Source organism: Argiope bruennichi, chromosome X2, assembly GCF_947563725.1.
Source record: "Argiope bruennichi chromosome X2, qqArgBrue1.1, whole genome shotgun sequence".
Taxonomy (NCBI): Eukaryota; Metazoa; Arthropoda; class Arachnida; order Araneae; family Araneidae; genus Argiope; species Argiope bruennichi.
In genome coordinates, this window is record NC_079163.1 from 18,610,184 (window position 1) to 18,629,249 (window position 19,066).

Genomic DNA, 19,066 nt, shown 5'->3' on the forward strand with positions numbered 1-19,066 from the left:
AAGGAGGGACTTGCAATTGCCTAAGGGCTCCTACAGAATTTATTACAACCCTGTCCATTTGAGCCTGAAAATTGAAAATATCAAGCTTTTATTGATTGTATGCGCATTTTATGATGGAAGCTATAAATGAAATGATGATCAAAATGAAAGAATTGTGAAAAAAGCTTACATATTTCGACTTAGGGAAGATTTGAATACTATGTTTTCTGGTTCTCACTGATAAAAAAATTAATTCTATTTAAATAAATTATAAAAAAATTGATCTTGATTCTCAACAAAATTCAAGTTCGGAACTTCAAGAGTTCCAGTTTGATCCATGGTCTCTAATGTCTTCTCTTTCTTTACAAATTTTAAATGGTAAATACGAGTTTTTTAAAATATAATTATTTTTATTTAAAAGTATTATTGAAAATAAATTACAGTCCCTAGTCAAACTCAAAACCAGAAAAACCAAAATCCTTATAAAAGATTTATTTTTTCATACAAATTTTGTTTAATTTTTACAACTTTAGATATAAAAATGACTAACGTTTTCGATAATGGACATTTCTATAGCAGTATCATTTTTTAATCCAAAGTAATGTGCCAACGTACAATGCACAAAAGGATACCATTTAGTATGATATCTTGCAAGGCCAATATTTGACGTATTAAATCAGAAAGCATTTGTAATAAATATAATTATTAAAAGATACCAAAATAATTTGTCAGTTAATAATTTTTACAAGAATCATACAATAATTAAATAAAGGTATTTTACGGTCTAAATATGGAAACTCAAAAGGATTTTGCCCCTATCGCTCATAAATGAGTGTTTAAGAGTGTATAAGCATTCAACATTAACAGTCGGTATGTTACGATCTAGAGAATAAGAGTTGCTTACAGAAGACTTCATTTGATACTGGAAAAATATATCACCCCAATATAAATTCCATTTATAAAACAAGGGATCAAAACAGATTTTTTTTTTTTTTTACAGAACAAAGCAAACAAACGATGTGTTTATCAGTTTTTTACAAACAGAAACTGAAATTAAAATTGATAATTCATATTAAGAGTCAAGACAAAATATTATTTTGAATAAAAATCTTTATTATTATTTCCGAATAAAAAGTCTATTTTAATGCATCATAATTTCATACAATGTTAAACATTTAAAATTAAGTGATTAAAAATAGGATGTCTAGGCTAAAGCTAACCAAATGTGATGAGTCATGCAATTAAATTCTATGCACATATTATTAGTGATTCCGTAGATGTTGAAAGAAAATCAAAGATCTCTTTTACTTATAATATTGATCGGGTTTACATTGCGGAAAGCTCCACCTTTCGTTCAGTTCGCCGATTTAAATTCAACTAAAGGAGGGGAAGGGAGTCAAGAGATAATCATTATGTTGGGTTTTCCACATGATGAAAGACAGACAATAAATAACTACAGTGGAAAGCATCCCAGAACAATTGTCAAGGGTAAGTTCGCGAAAGAAAATTTGGATAAAGAGTGACTACAGAAAGTGTAACATTTTGATAATTTATCATGTGTTGCTCTTTTTGTATAATCTATCACTTCTAGACTTTTAGCCCAGACATTTTGTATATTAAACTTTCTGAATAACTAGACATTTAAAATTCTAAAATGTCTAAAAAAAAAAAAGAAACTATAATACATATATACTTCTTAAGCGAAATTTAAATGCTAATCACAAATCTTTACGCATTTATACTTAATTTGTATGATCAAAATACGAGAAACGTTTTATAGCATGAAACAAAATGAATGTAATAATGAAAAATACACAAAGGCAATAAAATTTTCTTTAAATGTATAAAATGTTCCTCTTTACAATAATAGAAAAAACTTTAAAAATATTTAAAAAACAACCATTGATATACACAAAAAACCAGAGCAATGATGGAGAATTATAGTAATACACACACACAACTGTATGGAATGTTAAGGATGAAAATTCTATTAACACACTGCTGAAATTCTGATGCATTGTACTTAATTAAGCCAATTATAACTACTTAAATGCAGAAGTTTAGACAAGCATTAACTCTCCTGCTGAAAAGGAATGTATTTCAGTAATCTGCATGTAAATATACTATACGATTAGAGCCAAATTACCAAACCTAGGGGCCCCGCAATTCGATGCCTTTTTTGCCATATTTCTTGAGTAAAATAATTTTATGCCTTCATTTAATTTGCAAATGCTATGCACGGAAAAAGTAAAATCAAACAACATTGAAAAGTCAGAACATTATTTAAATATTCTTAAATAAATATCTTACAAGTTTTACGTCGTTCAAAAATAATAAAAAAGCATGATGCTTTATAATTTAAAAATATAAAATTTTATAATTAAATAATATTTAAATTGCATTCTTAAGTATTTTTTCTTTACTTTTAATTTAAATTTGATTCTTGAATTTTTCTTTATATGCGACTATCTATTTATCTTCAAACTATCTATCTTGGAAGGAACCCAAAATTTAATTTTCTCCAGTTGATTCGAATTTGCTACATATAACTTTTATAGAAATATTAAATCGATAAAAAATATCTGGAGCATAAAGTTAGAGAGGGGAAAGGGGTGGTCCCGAAACTTTCATTGACTTAGGGAACCTGCAAAACAACCGATATTTAGCAGTACTTATCAAAACCAACTGACAAAGTATTGTAGCAGGAATGCCCAACAAGGTGTCGGAATTTATAGATATCACAGTTCCAGGAAAATCGTGAGCAAATAGTAGGGAGGATATAGTCTATAAGCTCACACCATGTGTTATGTACACTACTCATGGCAGATCAGTGCCAGTTAGCTTGGTTCAGAGAACATCAAAATAGTGGCTTGTGCGTTATTTTTCAGAGGAATTCGAGTTTTTCCTCTTAATCCGATTCAAAACATATATTTATACAGAAAGTATAATGCTCGTACATGCTGCAATCAAGAAAATTTCACTAAACAGCATTGTTGCAGTGGCACTGAATTGTTGGTTTGGGATGGCATTAATGTGGTTCTTGAACAGATCTCCAACCAATATGTAATCATAAAAAGCCACATTTATCGTATATCGTTCTGTAACCTGTTAGTCTAATAAGAAACATAATGGAAGCGGATTTTACATTAATAGCTGACAACTTCCATCCTTATAGAGCTCAGAGGATGAATGCATTAGAAGACATCACCCATTTGTAATAGTTGGCTTTCTATTCAGATTTCAACTGGGTTATGTTGTATGGTTCGGTTGTATGAAATACACTCGAACGATGGGTTACAGTACATTATCGATCCTCTAGATCTATCCTAGATCTTCATTAGTACTGATCTCGTAGCATACCAACAGAACAGTTTTGTAATTTAGTGATCAGAATGCCTGGGCGTCGTACTGACGGTTTAGCTGTACAGATCAAGCACATTATCTATTGATCTTCATAAATACATATATATTAATTTTTTGAAAAATATATTTTCCTAGCTTCAAGGAACACTTTCCCTTAACTGTTAGGAATTTTTGTTCTGTATGAATATTAAACAACATTTTTCTTTCTAGCAATTTTTTGAGCTTATTTAGCTTAACTCATATAAACTGTGAATATCGTTAATTTATGGACTTGAGGTTTATAATCCCATTTTAAAGCAAATACATGCATTTTGAAATCTGCATTAGTTTCATCAGTTAAAAAAGTTTTCAACATAATATTTATATAAATTTTTTAAAAAACTGAATATCTTGATATATTTTTTTAAATTCTCAATAAAATTCTCTCGTGTTTTAATTGCATTATTTTCATATTTATCAATATAATTTCGAACAGAAATTTTCTCTTAAAAATAGAAATTTTAACATTCCAATGACTTTGATAGCCATTCACTGTATATTTCGGCAATTATTCACAGTATTTCATATATGGGTTTTTATTTTTTAAATTCAATATTTATTAGACCCCCTCCTACTCAACAAAAATATTTGAAGACTACAGCAAATTAAAGAGAACTTTTCCTCTTTTTTTAGTAGATACAAAGTACAGAAATTAATCTAAGATAAGCTTAATATACAAGCATAGAAATAAAACAACTACTTTTTTTAAATTAAAAAACGAGCGCTTTCATTGTTTAAACTTCTGCATTAGAGTGTAAAACAATTTTCATAGAAGTCGAAAAGAAAATGAATGCATCAATGTATCGGTGTCCTGGATAATACTGATATACATATTATAGGAATGTAACCGACTCTTTATACGCTTTATAAGAAATAGTAAATATTAACAAAACTATTAAAAAATTGCACAAAGTTTATGCTACATTACTCACACAAAGGGATAGATATAATCTTAAAAAATTTTATCACAATCTAGTTTAAAATTTTTTCTCAGAGAGTAAAATGATCATTATTTAAAATTTACAACATCTCATTTTATGAAATACAAAATAATAAAAGCATATGTTTACACAAATATTTGCAGTAAAAGTTCTGATACTAATATATACAACAAGATAAAAAAGAATAGGAAATATCAAATGAAATGAAGCAATGAATGCTCATTTCGTTTGATTAAAAATGATTCCCTTTAATACATTTTATAACACAACAAAGAAAACACAATAACAGATCAGTAATTACTATTTTTTTAAAATCACAGTTTGATAAATTTTAAAAATAGAAAAACTCTTAATAGAAGTATGATTTAAAGAGAAATCAAATTATATTAGAACTTACAGAGAATAATGATAGAGAGGACTCGACCGAGATAAAGCTAATATCTCACGTCATTTCAAACATGACAAATACGAGATCAAATCTCACACAAATGTACTGAGTATGACATGACGAATTTCAGGAAAAATAAGTTCGTTTTACTTGCTCACATGAAGCTCGATAAATATTCTGTGATTACTTGTGAGCAAGAAAGCAACATGTCAAAGATTTGCACAGCAAAATTGTACAAATATTTAAAGTTTTACCAGTAAAAGGTTATAAATAGCATTTCACTAATAATATGAAGCCAAATATTTAATTAATAAATAAATTTCTACATCACTGCAAATGTATCTTACAAATATAAACATTAAAAACTATAACAACTATCATACAGTGGTCCTCAATCAGTTAAACCAATTAAAAGTAATCAAGAAGTATATTTAGTGCAAGTAACTATTAAAATGCGAATATACATTCCATGTCCCACTAAAATGTCACTGTTCAGAGATCATAGTGAAGAGTCAACACAACTAGTTTATACTAATACGAAATAAAATTAATGAATCTATCACACATAAACTACAGAATTAATAAAATTATAAAACAATAAACAAAACTGTTCCATCAGGGCAATTAATATTTTGTAAGAGCAGAAAATGTATTAAGCACAAATAACCTTTTTGAAAACCACTGTATCAATTTTAGATCATTTTCTCTTCAGTTTCACTTCCATGTTACAAGGCAAGGCAAGCACTTAACATTAACCAATGCTTCATTACCTTTATAAATGCATACTGCATCACAACAAGCCCCTAAAAATGATAAAAATATGATTCTTTTCAGTTGATTAAAAGTATTTGATGTCACCGACACTTTTTGGAAGTGCTATTAATTACTTTAATAAATTAATTATTATTAGTTAAAGCTTTTAAATGCTATATGTATGCCTGTAAATTGTACTTTCACTTTTTGAGCGCATCTCTAAAGAAGGGGGAAAAAGTGATTCGAACTTAATTGTTTCTCAAATTCATTGTTTCATTCTCTTAAACAGAGATTCAAAACTGGAGAGGTCTACAACATATTATAAATTGAAAATCTAACAACGGAATATTTTAATGAAGTGGAAATATTCACATTTAATTTGGATCAGTCGATTACAAAAACAATTAAGAATTCAATTACGTATGTTCTTCGAAACGAATAACATAACGAAAACAAAGAAAGTGCCGACTGTAATATTTCTTTGTCAATGTCTACAACTATAATTGAAATATCTTATGTAAATAAAAGGATTTTTCAATTATAGTAGTAAATTTTGGTTTGTTAGCAATTCAATTCTAAAAAATAGTTGAAATTTAAACTTATTATTACATAGCACTTTCTTTTCACAATCAAAACCAAACAGAAAGTAAAAATGCAGGGACAGTTTGGGGATAGATAATGTGGTACTGCAACACATCCATCTTTTTGTCATTATGTAAATCTAATCCTTACTTATTTTGCATTTAATATTTAAATTCATCAACGATCTAACGCAATGATCTTATGATTTTCAAGTGAAACGCGAGGGAAAATGTAGGCAGAAAATAAAGTTCCTATCTGTAGGCATTAAATGGCAATTAAAAATAAATTATAGTAAATAAACATATAATTCAAAACAATTTTTATAGTAGTTAAATTTCACTGACATTTCTTACAATCCAGGTAATATTTTGATACAAATGTTTGCGAATCTGAAAGGAAGATTTTTAAATTTCAGCGATCTCAGTATTTTAATATAGGATCCTATTTGGTATCGTAATTCACAGTTTAACAAGCCTCATCTTCAAATAAAATAAGGTAAAATTTCAAGGAACAGAATTTTTAAAAGAAAATAATAAATGCATTCTCGCTTAAATATATCAAAGTGCTATTTTAGATCGATTCAAACGAATAAATTATTATTATTATTTTTTCCTTTTCATTTTTGTATCTCCTATTAAGATGCCTGCGATGAACTTTCCGTTTAACATTAAAAATGAATATATATTTTTTCTGAGATGCACCATATGAATTTGGATGGAACATATATAACTGCTTTGATGTTATGTTATTAAATTAGTTTAGTTTATTATATTGATGCCCCTTTTTAAAGCAACACTAAGGCTATTTGGAGATGGACCTCGCAAGCTCACCAAATAATCATTCCTCAATAGTTATGCAAGCATTGCCGTAAAGGTTTATAATGTATTTGATGGAAGTAAAATAAGAATAGATTTAATTTTTAAGTAATTTTTAACAATAATAATAAATAGCATTTGATTAGGAAAATTTTTATATTGATTAGACAATGTAATTTTTTTTGCTAAACGGTAACAAAATTAATTTTGCGCTAATATTTTATGCCATTTTATAATTCATCTGCAGTTACGAGAATCTTTTCAAACATAATTAAGGAAAAGGAACTGAAAAATAAGTTTCCAGCTTAACTAATATTAATTAATTAAAATACTAAATTATTTGATATAAACATGATATAAAGTTATAAATTAAATAATTCACTACACAAAATAAATGAGAAAGGCTAAAAAACGTAAGTGGTACAAATATATATTAGTGTGCAGTAGCATGTTAAAAGTTGCAGCATCCCTACAATTACACTACATGAGCCATCAATTGGGAAAAAGTCAAATTTTTCAGTTTAGAGGGAAAAACTCTCAACCACTACTGAGTTTTGAGAAGTTCTCAGAGACAGTCTTTGGAGAGGTTTTTAAATATAATCTTAAAGAAAAATGAATATGTGGTTTACCAAGTAAAACCATTCATAAGATTTTATTGTACGAATACAAATTTTAAGACAAACTTATATAAAACCAGAGTTATTATTACATTAAAAAATATATATAATTTCGACGAAAATAATTGGAAAAAAAATTTTGTCTTTCATTTTAAAAAAATCATTATTCTAAGAACAAAAATTAATGGAAGTCTGCTCTTCTCAACAAACCATTCTAACAAATATTGGATTTGAAAATAGGAGTTATTATAAAAGATTTTCTGCCATATTTTCTTATTTTTAACCCAGAGCACTTAACAGAATCAGAGAAAAATTGTATGAAATCATACAAAAACATTTCTAGGAGAAATGGAGGAGGGATATTCAGAAATAATTAATAAATATACAATCAGCAATGCTGCAAAAAAGTAAATAAATAAATAAAATAAAATAAAAAAATAAAGGAGGGAGTAATGAAACTTAAATAGATATTTTATTATTAATTATTAAAACAGAATTTAACAATATTGATTCACAGTGTCTACTGGGAAAGAAAATTCAAAAATTAATAATTTTTTTTCTTACACAAAGAACTTAGTAGTTATATGTAAGAAATGAAATATCCAAAGTTTTTTTTTTCCCCAATGTGATACACATTTTCCAGCTAGGACTTTAAGTTAAAAACAGTAAATAATTCTAATGATGATAAAGAGTCTACTAACAAAATGAAAAAAATGCAGCATTAGCAATATTAACAAAATTAATATGCTGAGTTAATCAAAAATCTAACTTCGTACTGTGCATTTATCACAAGCCTTAGAATGCAAAATCTTCAATTATAAAAGAGAAATTTACACGTATATATTTTATTTAATTCCAAACTGATAAAAGATTTAAAATTATATCTTAGTACAGATACAAACAACATTCGAAAAGTATTTTTTAACTTAAAATTAATATAAATAATCTTATATTTTCATTAAAAAGTACAGTGTCTGGACGTTGCCAAATGTAATCGATCATATTGCAATTTAGTTTAAGCTCACTTGGTTTCAAGTCTTCAAGAGACATCGTAGAAAAGAATATGTTAATGTTTATAATAAGATGATAATTATTTTAAGGTATAGGTTATTACTTTGGATTCCTCATTTTGGATTCTAGAGGGATATTGCACTGCTTATAAAAATAACACTAGTGAACACATATTTTATATTTAAACAATTAAAATTTCAACAGTGAAATCAATTGTCTACATATCAACGATATTCTCTTTTCAAATATTAGAAGTTCCATTTGTTTAAAACAGTGCAACGATTGATTATCCTTTGTATATTTAGTAGCACTTACAAATAAAAATTATATAGATTTTCAAATCTTAAGTTCACAACATCCAGAATTATGAAATCTACTTTGATATATCACTGTATGATACATTAGTTTTATGACAATTAAGACACATAAGCATATTATCTATTCTATTAAAAGCAAATAAATTAAAATTTATAATATATTACTTAGATTTTTATAACTAATTTTAAAAAATGATAGAAATTATAAAGATAATACTATCATTAAGAGATAAATAAAATTGCCATGACAAATTTTTAAAGGTTAATTGAGAGTATTTTTACAAAGCTCAATTTCAAAAGAATATACAAAACATTTATGAAAATACTTAGATATTAAAAAAAAAAACTATAGCTGCTAACAGTTGAGAACCAGTGAAACAGAACAAGCATATACAATACTGTAAGTTTCATGTTTGAAGATTAACCATCTACTTTAGTTAGAAACCCTTTACAACTACAACACACATTCCAGCTCTCCCATCTTCAAGTTCTTTAATCTAAAAATTATGAGAAGTATATTATTAAATATATGTGACATACATATGAATAAAAATGAGAACACAAAAATATTCTCAAATAAAGGCATATTAAATGTGTTAAATACAGTTTCAGTTTATAACTTGAATTGAAATAGAGAACTTCGCCAATGATTGTTTTTCTAAGTGCTTTGATATATTTTTAAAAATATGAATACAAAAATGTTTTTAAGATACAAATTATAATTTTACATAAAAATTAGATCAGGACTTAAGCTAAGGGTGTCAATCACACGTGGGGGGCTTTAAAATGGTATGGTTTCAAAAATTAGGGCAAGACCTATTTTGGAATCTAATATCTGCATACAAAAATAATTAAGAAAACAATAGCGACTAAAAATATTTATTATAAATTTAAATTAATGGCTTTTTAAATTAAAATTTTTTGTTATTATTATTAAATGTCTATTTTCTAATTATATTCAAACTTCGGAGTCATAGCAAAATTTTTCGCACAGCTACTGGAGTTGTAGTTATTAACCTGAAAAGTAGTTGCACACAGAAACAGTTAAAGAAGCATTGAGATACATAAAAAAAAAAAATGTTAGAATTAATTTAGACAAAAAATTATTCAAGTTTTAATTTGCTTTCACTTCTGCAAACCGCTTTTGTTTTAATATAAAAGGTGAAGTTTTCATTAAAAAATATGAATCTGCAGAGCTGATAAGGCTAGCCGAAGTTCCATTGTTTGTTTCTGAAATGATAATGAGGGATCAGTTTAATGTATTAAGAAGCAAAATTTTAACAGGTGCATTGAATAAAATATGAGCAGGGAAGAAGGATTGTGTTCGAGCAGTTGATGCAATTTCAATAAGAAGATAAATCACTCAATTTCAGTTTCTTTACAGATATAGGTACTCCACCTATTACAACAATGATTTTTTAAATGGTAAACAAAAGTAGGATTGACAGCAGCCCGGAATAAACAGAAGCAGTCAACAAACGGGCATTTATTGAAAGTTATTCAATATTAAAGCTGTTCCACCCCTTTTAGATTACCTACGCAAAGTATACGAATTCAGGTCCCAGTGCTACTAATCACAATCACCACCCAGTCTAATTAGAGAAAGCAGTTACCGGCAGGCAGTTTCAGCGTCGAAATTTATCTTAACGCTAGCCAAGGTCTGTATAATCAGAATCATATCCAGTAACACTGATCAACACCAATTCCTGAAAACGACTTTGTTTTCTTGCAGATTGATCACTGAGGCTAGTTACCAGCTAGAGGAAACATTGGGGATAAACAGGGGCACAAGTCATCTAAAAGGTTTCCATACAAAGCCAATACGAGGATATTTTGCTGTCCATAAGACGCAAAAAGCAAAGAGAGTAATAACTTTTCATGGAGAGTCCCCTCTCTACTGTCAAACACATTACAAAACGCAGAAGATGAAAGGGAAGATAAATTGGAAAGAAGACCAGATCATCTGAGAATCTAGGAGTTATGAAGCTCATCACACATCTAAAAATGACTATTAGATAAGATGTAATAATATGAGACTGACTGATACAAAAAGATTGACTAGTACATCATGGTTTGTTCTAGATTAGTTAAATCACAAGCTTGATGCCAACCATAGTATATTCAACGCATTCCTATTCAAAAGTAAAGATAATGTAAGCATCGAAGAATAAATAAATAATTTTCAGTTTCTTTTCATGCCTGTGCGGCTGAAATCCAAGAAATTGCAGTTTTGAATGATGGACAAGCGTTTTTTCGCTGCTGCACATCTAAGATGTTGTTTTATGATCACCTATTGTAAGATCCGATTTACACATAATTTACACAAAATAAAAATAATATATTAAAACTATACAAATTCATTTTCTTTTGATTAGATAGCAATAAATCTCAAAGTTGATCTATCAATTATTAATCTTATCTCCAGAAAAAGCTTTACTAAATTAGCGAACAGATGTTAAATATTAAATAATCTCATCAAGATGTTAATATAAACAAATTCAAAATTCTGATAATATAAATATATTGATTCATTCATAATTATTTTAAGATTACTATCAATGAGAATTTACCTCTTCCCATTCATTGTTTTGAGGATCATATGCTTCAACAATTTTTAAATATGATTGTCCATCATAACCACCAACAGCTATCAAGCGATCCCCTAGTATTCCAACACCAATGGCATCTCTTCCTCTTCGCATTGGTGCAACTAAAGTCCATGTATCAGTTCTGGGATCATATCTAAAATTACAAAAGTTTTATTAAATAAATAAATTTTAAATTAAATCAAAAACTCAAGAAAAATCTTTTATATTAAAAGTACGATGATGGGTATACAGTGATTTTTATAATACTCATTTAAAATGCATATTTCATATGAATATTAAATGAAACTATTAAGACACAATTTTCTTATAGATTCTTTTTTGAAAAACAATATAGACAAAGAGGTTGCAAATGAAAATTACGTATTGCTAGAAAAAGTATTAGAAAATCGAAAGAACTATTTGATCAGCCCTTAGGGACTAAACGCTAGCAACTCTTTACACACTCTTTTGAATTATTTAAGAAGATTACCAGGAAGTTTTCATAGTTAACACATAACAAAGCATTGTTCGTTTGACATTTTAACTAGACAAACAGTGCTTGGTTTTTTGTTTCTGGCACTTTGATCAGAGGCGGCGATAGTGGGGAGGGGTTGTCGGCAAAAAATTGTGAGTTTTGTTGGCAAAAGTCTGCAACTTCAGAACAGTGATATGGTGTGTTGTGTATTAATAAGCATGATAATTTAAAACTCATTTTAAAGTTAACATATTGTAAACAGTAGAAATATCCAAATAACGGTTTAAGTAGACGGAATGACTACATTACCAAGATACAGCCAATAGGGTGATAAAAACAGCCAATAGGTTGAAAAATGAATAAGATGTTGCAGTGTGGTAACTAATTTTGGTTGATCGACAAAGAAATCAATGTGATGGATGTCGACAACACTGCATGTTCGACAGATTGTCAGAAATTTGATTTGATTGTAATTGTCATCCATTCAGTGTATAGTTTGTTCTGCACTTAGTAGAAGGACCCATGGGATAACAAGCTAAGGTAACGTAGCATTTTTGCTGACAGTTTTTTTTTTTTCGGTGAAGATATAATCAGGATTGATGAAAAATTGTCTTTTTACTTTCATCCATTATTCTAATTACCATTTGGTGGAATCATTAGCAAAATCATTAAGGGGAAGGGGGAGTTAATGATAGAAACATGTGCTTCAAAATGAAGACAGGAGAGATAATTCTTAATAAAATGTAATCTAATGTAATGTAAAATAAAATTCTTAATAAATGTTTTCTTAGTAAAATGTATTTGCTTTTGAGCCTAAATATAAACATGGAAATAAGTACATGGGAAATATTTCCTTTTTCACAAGCGTATTTTCATATCTTACTAAGCAATTTATAAAAAAATAGGTTTTATACATATATTTACAAAATATTTTCTCCAACCATCTTAGTAAACAACAATATTATCGTATTTTTTCCGCATTCAAAATCGTTCGTGCCCAAACAGTAATAAATTGTTGTTCGTGCACATTACTTTATTCACATCAGAGTCGAAACACAGTTATATTCCGGTTCATTGGTTATAATTTTTATTGAAAAAAGTTTTCAAGTAGGTGGCAAAGGTAAAAGATCGATTTTTGGCGAAAATATCAAATATTTTTTAATAAAACATTTAAGATTTCTGAAAAATTTCTCTTATAAAACCGTTTAAATTTCGTTTCTACATACATTTTATATAGCCACCATTATAACGGGATATATTTCATTAATTATTTTATTAAATCATCCAGGCGCTACCGATACAAAGCTGAATGCATTCTATGTAAAAAACGCTTTGATTATAATCGGGTAAAAAAACAAGCGAGTGTGAAACATCGTGAATTAGAACAAAATCGGATAGCTCCGATCACAGAAGTGAGAGTGGCGAAAAGAAAAAAAAAATCTATAGCCAATTATTTCTTCAAAAATTTATCGACCTGAAAACGATAAAGATTTTTTATTCTTCAAGGTACCGTAATTACAGGTAAATATTTTTTTTCTTTCTGAATCGGAAGCGATTTTTAAAAAAATAAATATACGATTTATCTTTTTCATGTTTGCACTTTTGTCGACAGTGTCTTGAGCATTAATTCTTTTCGTATAATTCTGTTTTATAAAAGTATTGTTCACTTTCAAGAAAATTAACTCACCAAGAAATTTCTTATGCATATTTAGATTCAGTTACTTCATTTAACTAAACATTATTGGATGTCATTATTATCCAATATTAGGTATTTTTAAATTACTATAGCTCTGTGCAATTAATTCACTTTTGATGTAACTGAAACATTTAAGTATTAAAAAAAAGAACCAGAAGTTTAAGAATTTTGCTAAATTTGAGCCGAATTCAAAGTGGCTAAAAATGTATTCCTCAGTAAAATACGATTAAATATTTCCCTGATCATGTTACAACAAATTTAGATGATTTATTACTGCAACCCATGTTTTGATCTATATACTATTAAAATCAAGTAAGAAATATAGCCACATTTTTTCGAAAATTAGATCTCAGTACAATTAAAAATCTCTTAAATAACAGACGCAAATAAAGGACAATTTTCTAATGACCTGTAAAAGAATTTGAGAAAAACTTCTCAACATTTGTTTTACAAATATCCCACCCAAGCAAATATTTAAAAATGAGAGAAAAACTAGTGTCAGAATCTAAATAAAAAGAAAATTAAACGTGTGAAGAATTTTACTGAGCTAATATTAATTTGCCTTTAATTATATGTTTTTTTGAAGCTGAATCAAAGAAATTGTGCTTGCTTCCTCCCATTGAATATATCTTCTCTGCCCATAGGAACATTTTTGCCACCACCTCTACCTGTATCTTTTATTATTTTAAGTCTTCAATTTATAAGATTAATATTTATCAGCAACTGAAAAAAAATTAAAAGAAGCCCTGCATTCAAAAAGAATAGATTCTATACTTAAGTGTAATACATATACTTCACCTAAAATTATGAGACACAGACATATTAGAAGTATCATAAAACGAAATATATATATAAAAAATACCTATGAATAAAAAAGAATTAACAATAACTTTTTGAAATTTAATTACGCAAATTAAAATAATGAACTCAAGTATTACCACTAATAACCAACTCTTCATCCAGTTAATTATTATCACCATCTTCACTTTTCATAAATAATTTTATAATATAAAGAATAATCTATAGTGCTTTTCTAAAGGTTAATGTCCCATTATAAAATCATACATGTTTTATTTAAAGACCAACTACATAATTTTGAATCAAAATCATATAACAAAGACAATATATGAGCCAATTTTCTATCTTCCAAATTCCAATGCCACTTGAATTTGAAGACGTTTGACACAAATTTAGATTAATATTTCAGCCTCAAAGTCAAGTTCCTCCAAACTAGGTTATTATGGTCTAGAAAGGGGATAACATTTTTTCAAAGTAATTTTTACTAAATGTGATTTTCTATAATACATACTGTTATATAGCTAACTAATAAGATAATTAACTTGCTTTCAAAAAAATATTCATATACATATAAATAAATGGTACTGTATTCAAATTTTATTCATTAATAAATGAATAAAAGAATTTTATATAATTTAATCTAGCTCATATGATAATAATATATCATATGACAATAATGATAATAATCTAGCTCATATGATAATAATCTAGCTCATATGATATCATTTAATCTAGCTCATATAATCTAGCTCATATTCAAATTGTATTCATTAATAAATGAATAAAAGAATTTTATATCATTTAATATAGCTCATATGAAGAATGTTTTATCTAACAAAACAACATTTATAACTAAACTGATACATAAAATTAAATCATACACTCAAGTATATTGTTACGAATCTGTAATGTTGCTTCCCAGCACAGTTAGTTCCATCGTAGGAAAGACCGTTTTACAATCAGCTCCAAAGGATGCTGTTCGGATGCCTTGTCAATGACCCCCGGGCCTGACAAGACATTTGGCGACAAAATGGATAATACTAGAATCTTCAAGAATTTTGGCGGTAGGCCCAATAAGGGGCAAGTTATGCTTGCTTCTTCGAGAACTTTCTCTGCCCTGCTCTGGAACTATAAAAGGCCGGCAGCCCAAAAGGTAATAAGTCATATAGTCGCATGGAGTCGTATAGTGAGTCAACGATGAATTAGTTGGAATAATTCAGCGAAGTGCAAGCGTTGAGTTGATTGAGAATTGGCACCATGCGCCGAGTTTTAGAGAAAAGTATTGAAGTAGCATCGAGTCGTGTGTGGAGTAGCCAGTCGTATAGTAGTGAGTTGGCAGTTGAGTACAGCTAAAGCGAGGAAACAGTGGATAACAGCAGGCATTTGGACAGACCTTAGTGAATAGCTACGTGAGTTCTGTCTGGCTGCTTTGTATGCTGCAACTGCTTATTACTACCGATTACTACGTGGGCTGCTATTTGTTCTAAGTGTGCTGCTATGTATTGCTTGTGTACGTCTCGGCAGTGTTTTGTCGTCTGTGTATTCGTGTCTTCTTGTCGATAAAAGCTGTTATTTGTTAGTGAGGTCTGCTGATTGTTTTACACCATACACCCACTATAAGGGAATTCATTGAATTTACGGACTTAATGGAGGAATTTCCGTAAGAATATATAGTAATAATCAAGTCTTATTTATTAAAATTATTTAAACTTTTGATACAGTAGAAAAAATGCATTATCCAATAAAAAAATTAGACAAATATAAATTAACAAACTGAAATTTCAATTGTAAATACTCAAAACAGGTAGAATAATCAATTTTTTTTACATAAAATTTTGAAATTACCTTTCAACACATTCAAATCTGGAAACTCCTGGGTTTAAAATTGGTGCATCATGGCCACCAAGTGCAAATAAATAATTGTTGATTACACCTACTCCAGCACCACCTCTTCTAATAGACATTGGAGCACAATAAGTCCATTTATTTCGATGAGGATCAAAACATTCTACAGAACGCAAGCAGGCACTTCCATCTCGTCCTCCAACAGCATACAACCTGTAAATTGATAACTTAACACTTCACACAAGTAGAAAAATTGTAAAAGGGCCAACATTATGAACAGCGGTTACATCATTCATAATTTTGCAAAAGGATTTATAATATAAGTACTTAGTAGATAAAATGAACTATTTATGACAGTCAATTATCAATATTTCCTCGCTGCTAAAATCCTATCGATTATTTTCGGTTAAATCAGTTTTTTTTAAATTAGATATAGTTATTCTGTTTTATGCATTTTTTAAAAATAAAAATGAGAATAGTAATATGAGTTTGAAGAACTTCAAATATTTATTTCCTTTTTCAAATGTTTGATCAAATTTCGGCAAAAGTTTAATACTTTTTTAACTAACCAGTAATGAAAAGAACATTACTTTCAAACTAAAGAAAAGTAGAAAATTCTATAGTAGATTTCATAATCATAAGGAATAATACAATTCGACAAGTAATTCAAAACATAATAAATTCAACTTTGATTTTATTTGTATGCAATTATCTCTCCTATCATGTAGCATAAGTCGAGGTCTTCTAATCCAAAGGACTAATTGGACTGTAGCCCAATGGTATCACTGATCCAAAGGTGCCAAAAATTTACCTACAGCTAATTTTAATTTTAAGGCTAATAATATATATTTAATTACAATTTTAAATAGGGAAATGTAAAAACATATTTAAGACTTGTACTTAAGACAACAACTGTAATATCACATAATTATGCATATCAGTTCAATAAATATTTATAAGGAGACTTCAGTAAGATCCTAAATTATGCATTAATAGTTTCTGCAGTATCAATTATAAAGTAGGAAATAGCTAAGTGATACTTAATTTCTTAGTAGTACATCATAATCAATTTTTGAATATTATAAAATGCAATATTAAAGAATATTATATACTGCATAATATTTGCAAAGCATAGTGTGATTATTTTATTTGTAATAATACTGTTTATGATGTAAACGCCTATAATTTCAGAATCAGTGCCATATTGCTCAAGCAGAGGATCCTCAAATGATTAAAACCGCTCTGTCTAAGGATCTTGGTTTTGATTTCATCTATGCATTTCCTAATATAAAATTTGTATTTGGATAAATCAATAATAATTTCAATTAATTCATATGGATGCCAAAAATTTTGTAGCAAAGCAAAATTGATTCAAATAGTAATTTTACTAAAATTTATTGGAATATTTTACTAGGCTTAGTTACGATAATAAAATGGGCAGTCTGCATTTATCTCTCCAATAGAATCCCTAAATGAATCGAAAATCGAATTATGGTACATGCGTCTGGAACATGAAAATAGAAGCCTTATTTGATACAAAAGATTTATTTGAAGATGTAACTCAAAATGGCCAATCAGTCAATAGAAGAAATAAAAAGGACAGTGTTCGTGAAAATAAAAATTGAGAAGTGTAAGCAATAATAGTCATTAGTTTCACAGAAAACACCTCAAAGCATAAAAAAAGTTAAAATAAGAAATAGAAGTCATTCTGAAAGAATCACAGAAACAGAAAAACTGAATGAGAGAGAGAGAAAGAGAGAGAGAGAGAGATTATTAAAACTGATGAATTTGAAAAAATTCTGAAACAAAAGTAATAAGGATTACCTTTTTGGTGCGTGGTTTAACACGCATTGCCAAATTTACTTTAAATTAAAGTATTAAAACATTTTTACTTAATGAAAACTGCCAGCCATGTAAATAACAAAAATAAATTTTAATTGCAAATTAAATTAACAAATATAGAACATGATACATTGGCCGTAATTCCATCGACCAGCACGAGGCAGAAGTTCTAAGCCAGCTGGCGAAGGCAGGGAGTGAGTCACTCGTGATTGTAGGAGAGCAAAGTTCATCTCCATAGGTATGATTGATGCTTATCGCCAGTTGGCGAAACAAACAGTCATTTATCGCCTGTTTGGCCGTTGCACACTCCCTCCGCAGTCTCATTGGAAATGGACATAACGACGTGGGGGTCGAACTTGTCGCCCTGTGGGAGTTGTTTGTCTTGCTGGAACGACGATGGATGCCTTAGCTGGAAGTGTCTTGGTACACTCAGTAGTAGAACTTGCTTCTTGCTTGGCCGGTGGTATACTGGAACACTCAGGAGGAATAATAAAAGCAGGTTTCAGGCGGTCTATAGAGATGGTATGGGAAGCTCCCTTGATCTCGAGATCAAACGTTTTTTGTCGCCTGACAAGAACTTTGTATGGTCCATCATATGGTGCTTGCAGGGGTTTGCGTACACCGTCATGTCTCACAAATACATGTGAACACACGTTGAGGTGAGGATGCACAAAGATTGTTCTTTGGCCATGACAGGACGTTGGAACTGGTCTCATCGTTGCAAAATGGCGTTTTAAGTCATCCACGAGCTGCTTTGGTGATGCGTCTCCAGGTGTTGGATCAAAAAATTCTCCTGGTAGTCGCAGAGACTTGCCATATACCAGCTCAGCAGTTGTCGCTTGTAGATCCTCTTTGAAGACGGATCGGAATCCGAGTAACAAGGTGGGCAGTACTGCAGACCACTGATCTGTGTTGTAGGCTTTCAAAGCTGCCTTTAATGGGCGGTGGAACTCTTCGATCAAGCCATTGGCCTGAGGATGATAAGGAGAAGATCTTATCCTTTTAATTCCTAGTAGT

At 29.1% G+C, this 19,066-nt stretch overlaps 1 protein-coding gene across 4 annotated transcripts in view; it reads right to left on the reverse strand.

The window, feature by feature from the left end:
- Positions 1 to 1,794: 1,794 nt before the first annotated feature.
- LOC129960269 (kelch-like protein 5) overlaps positions 1,795 to 19,066 on the reverse strand; it is a 40,853-nt gene continuing 23,581 nt past the window's right edge. For all 4 annotated transcript variants that reach the window (XM_056073562.1, XM_056073559.1, XM_056073560.1 and 1 more), the window contains 3 exons: positions 16,208 to 16,420; positions 11,376 to 11,547; positions 1,795 to 9,302 (listed from right to left, as the gene is read on the reverse strand). In XM_056073562.1, coding sequence (XP_055929537.1) covers positions 9,243 to 9,302; positions 11,376 to 11,547; positions 16,208 to 16,420 — 445 coding nt within the window. In that variant the 3' untranslated portion in view covers positions 1,795 to 9,242. The remainder of the gene's footprint in view (positions 9,303 to 11,375; positions 11,548 to 16,207; positions 16,421 to 19,066) is intronic.